This window comes from Oxyura jamaicensis, unplaced genomic scaffold, assembly GCF_011077185.1.
Source record: "Oxyura jamaicensis isolate SHBP4307 breed ruddy duck unplaced genomic scaffold, BPBGC_Ojam_1.0 oxyUn_random_OJ71000, whole genome shotgun sequence".
NCBI classification, from domain to species: Eukaryota; Metazoa; Chordata; class Aves; order Anseriformes; family Anatidae; genus Oxyura; species Oxyura jamaicensis.
Genome location: NW_023310304.1, coordinates 1,449 through 5,703, shown reverse-complemented (window position 1 = coordinate 5,703; position 4,255 = coordinate 1,449). Strand labels below are relative to the sequence as shown.

The 4,255-nt window shown below is 67.1% G+C and overlaps 1 protein-coding gene across 1 annotated transcript in view; it reads right to left on the bottom strand.

The window, feature by feature from the left end:
• Positions 1-283: 283 nt before the first annotated feature.
• The window catches only part of LOC118159560 (protein phosphatase 1 regulatory subunit 37-like), a gene marked incomplete at both ends in the record, with an annotated part of 4,733 nt that continues 761 nt past the window's right edge, over positions 284-4,255 (bottom strand). The window contains 4 exons of the mRNA XM_035314143.1: positions 284-541; positions 1,028-1,178; positions 1,784-1,903; positions 3,410-3,510. Of these exons, the coding sequence (XP_035170034.1) occupies positions 284-541; positions 1,028-1,178; positions 1,784-1,903; positions 3,410-3,510 (630 nt within the window). The remainder of the gene's footprint in view (positions 542-1,027; positions 1,179-1,783; positions 1,904-3,409; positions 3,511-4,255) is intronic.

Below are 4,255 nucleotides of genomic sequence, written 5' to 3'. Positions count from 1 at the left end.
CCGCGTGCCGCCGGGTTCTGACCCCTCCCGGAGGTTTGCGCTGCTCGGGGCTCTGGTTTTGTTGGGGCTCTGCCTGGGGAGGGTTTCGGTGGGACGCGGGGTTAAATTTGGGGTGAAATCAGGGGGAATCGGGGAAGGGCAAGGCCTGGTGGTGCAGACAGATCTCCCCCGTGCGGCTGCGGCTCAGGGCAGGCAGCGGGGTCAGGGCCCTTGGCACCAGCGACGCCACCTCGGCTCCGTTGGCTTCGGTTAACCCCAAAAAGCTGCCGGGGGGCACCCAAACGGCCGCAGCTCAGGGAGAAGAGGGGCAGGGGAGGGCGATCCTCTCCTCTTTTCCCCCCTCGCCCGCGGCCGAGTCGCTCGGCGGAGGCGGAAGGGGCCTGACCTGAGTCGAGGATGTGGTTGTTCCTCAGGTCGAGGATCTGGATGTAGCAGTTGAACTTCAGCAGGTTGCCGAGCTGCGCCGAGTCCTGCAGCCCGTTCAGCTTGTTGTCGGCCAGGTACAGCTCGCGCAGGTTCACGTTCATCTTCAGCGCCGTGGCTGCCCGGCACACGACAGCGGGGGGCTCGCGGCGGGCAGGCCGACGAGCTCGTGATCACTTTATCCCCCCCCTACCCCCCCCCAAAAAACCCCCCGCCGCGGACGAGAGGTGAGAGGCGCTCGGACCCCGCGCGGCTGAGCGAGGGGTAAAGGCCTCACAAAGCTCCCCCCCCCTTGGCACCGGCTTCCGGAGGGGCTCAGCGCCGGCAGCACGTGGCCGTTTTCCCAGTTGGGCTGCCCTAACGAGCAATTAAAACCCCAGAGGCGAGCAATTAAAACCCCAGAAGCGAGCAATTAAAACCCCAGAAGCGTTTCCCTGCCCTCGCAACGCCTCCGTCAGCTTCAGCCCGGGGACATCCTCCCAATTCATTAGCGCTAACGAGACGGGGCCCGCCCAGCGCCGGGCCTAACCCTTCCCCCGCCCCCCCTCCGGCGGGGGTTCCCCCGTGCCCCCCCCCCCGGGGTTTCGGGGTGTCCGCCGCTCACCCAGCAGCATCAGGGGGCGCCCCGAGAGGCTGGCGTTCTCCAGGTGCAGCACCACCAGGCTGCTGCTGATGCGCAGGGCGCGGGCCACGAAGGGGGCCGAGTGGTCCAGCAGCGGCGTGTGGCGGGCGTCCAGGTACTGCAGGCAGTTGGTCTGGGGGGAAAAAACGAGGGCCCCCCCCCTGGTCAGCACCCCCCGGGTCCTCGGGGTGCGGTGCTCAGCCCCCCGTGGCTGCCCCGGTCGTGGTTTCTGGGGGGCACCCCAGGGGCTGCAGGCGAGGAGCCAGAGGGGAGCGCCCCGATCAGCTGGCGCGGCGCCGCGAGGGATCCCGCCGGGCACGGGCCCCGCAGCCAACGCCAGCAGCCCCATTTCTGGCTGCGGCCCCTGTGGCTTTTAGGGCTGTTTGGGGGCTTTTCCGCCCCTCCACGTGGCTTTTTTAGGGCTTTCTGCCTCCGCACGCTCCTCCACGTGGCCACGAGCTGCCCGGGGGCTGAGCCCATCCCCTGCGGAGCTCCCACGGCCGTGAGGGGCAGAGGGGGGGGACCCCTTGGGGTTCCGAGGGGGGGAACCCTCTGGGGTTCGAGGAACCCCTTTTGGAATCCAGCTCTTCCTAGAGCCCAGCGACCACCTGCACGCTCCAGACGCCGACACCTCGCTTGGAGCCAGCCCCTAACCTCGGGTGAAGCCCCGAGGGCGGCCCCCCGGCGTCCTGAGGCCTTTAAAGCGCCTGCCACGGGCGGCGGGGAGCGGGCACCGACCTTCCTCATCATGTGCGCGGCCGCCTGCCAGCCCCGCGTGCCGATGTGCTTGTTGAAGGAGATGTTGAGGTGCGTGGCCGACTCGTAGTACTCGATCATGTCAAACAGCGCCGAGGCGCCCTGCAGAACAGAGGGGCGAGGAAAGCGGCGTTAAAAGGGGCGAAAAGGTTCCAGAAAATAAGGAGATTTGGGGCCCGGCCGCCTCCTCTCGGCAGGGAGGGACGCGCGGAGCCGCGCCGCCTGGTGCCGCGCCCTGCTTCTCGGCCCCGTTTTCCTCCTTTTTCCTCCTGTTTTGAGAACCCCGGCGCTGCCGGGCTGGCAAAGCTGCCTCCGGGCGGTGGCACCTCGGAACGAGGGGCACAACCGCTCCTGGGGGGCTGGAGAAGGGGGAACGGAGGCTCGGGGGAGGAGAAGGGGTCAGGGGGAGGGGGGGAAGGGGGACCCCCGCAGTGGGGTTTCCTCGGAGATCCTCGGGCTGCGGGGGGATTGAGCGAGGCGGGGATTCAGCCCCGGTCCTGGCCCCCTTGGCACCGGGAGGGGAAGGAAACGCGGCCGGAGCAAGGCACCGAGGGCACGCGGGCACCCGAGGGCGCGCTCCCGGGGCCGGGGGGAAAACGTTTTCCCCGGGAGATTTGGCCCCAAGGCAGGGACGCTCCCTGCGGGGGTACCCAGGCGCTGCCCCTCACGGGGCGATTTCTGGGCAATCCCCGTAAAAACGCAGGAAAGCCGGGGCCAGGGAGAGGAGGGGAAGGGCTGGGCAGAGCAGGACCCGGTGCCTGGGAAGCGTCCGGAGCTCCCCGCAGCGGCAGCGGCCCCAATTTGCTTAATTACATAACGAGCATCCCGGGGCGAGCCACCAAGCGCCGGCTGCGAGGCTCGGGGATGGCTTCGGGGAGTAAAAAGGGGAGGATTTGGGGGGAGGGAGCCGGGAGCGGGGCCAAAAGCCGGCACCACGCAGGCACCCGTGGGTGCTGCTGGAAGGGGAGGTGGAAAACCCCTGCCGGGGATCCCGGGGGGCGAGGGATGAGCTCGGGGCACTCTGCGAGGTCCCACCTGTCCCAGTGGGACCCCTCGGGGCCTTGCTGAAGAGCCGGGGGGGGGAAAAAGGGGAAAAAAAAAGCAGTAAGGGGACACGGCAGCGCAGCTCCGGAGGCGGGGGTGGGATGGGGACGGATGGCACGGGGAGGACACGAAGCGAGGGGATGCTCCAGGGCTGGCAGGGGGTGGGGATGGGCTGGAGAGACCCAACTTTGATTTTGGGTTAAAAAAAAAGCGGGGAAATTTTGAGTTAGGAAAAAAAAAAACAGGGCACGGGGAGCCACGGGTCCGAGAGGAGCAGGGCAGGCAGGGGACAGGCAGCTGGGGACAACCCGGGCACCGTGACGGGTTCTGCTCTGCTTTATTGGGTACCCACGGCGGCGGTGCCACGGGGATGCCCCCAAAAAAGGCTTTTTAACCATTTCCTTGGGTTTTAAACCCAGAGCGCTCGGGTTTGGAGCAGCGAACGCGCAGGCACAGAGCCCAACGAGGGCAGGGACGCGATGGGGAAGGGTCCGGGGCGCCCCACGGGGGACCAGAACCCCCCCGAGCTGGGAACGAGGAGCCAGCAGCGGCCGCGCCACTTACGTCCTCATCCAGGCTCGTTTGCTCCAAGTCAACGATTTTGAACTGCACCCGCTTGAAAACCTCCTCCAGCGCCTCGCAGGCCTTGTAATCCAGCTTCTCCCCTGGGGCAGGGAGCAAACAAAACGGGGGGGGGGGGGGTTGGAGCTGGGGAAATCCACCCAAAAAGCGGCTCTCTGCCCTCGCCCCGCCTGGCCGGGAGCCCCCAGAACGCTGCTTTTTCCCCCAAACCGTGACTTCGGCGGCCGTTTTCCCGAGGAGCCGGGCCCTGAGCGAGCCCCACGCGTCTCCCCGCTCGGTTTAGGGAAGCCGAGGCCGCCTCCGGGATGGGTTTTCCCCGAGACCTGGGGGCTTTTGGCTTATTTCTCCGCTCGTTTCTCAGCGGACGCTCCGGAGAATCACGGCTGGCTTCCCTCGGCCGGCGACGCCGCGGCTCCGCGGGACCTCGCTGTGCCTCGAGGGTGAGCAGCAGGGGCTGGGGGTGCTCGGGGACCCCTTTACGCCTCCTGGCAGGGCCCCCCCGCGGCCCTCGGGGGCTGCTCAGAGCCCCCCCAGCGCGGGAGGAGCCAAGGAAACATCCCCGCCCGGGAAGGTTTGGCTCAAAAGACGACAAAAGGGCCCCGAAAAGGGGATTTATTTGGGGGTTGTCTGGGAAAGGGCCCCAAAAAGGGGATTTATTTGGGGAAGGGCCCCAAAAAGGGGATTTATTTGGGGGTCGTTGGGGAAAGGGCCCCAAAAAGGGGATTTATTTGGGGGTCCTTTGGGAAAGGGCCCCAGAAAGGGGATTTAGTTGGGGGTCATTGGGGAAAGGGCCCCAAAAAGGGGATTTATTCGGGGAAGGGCCCCAAA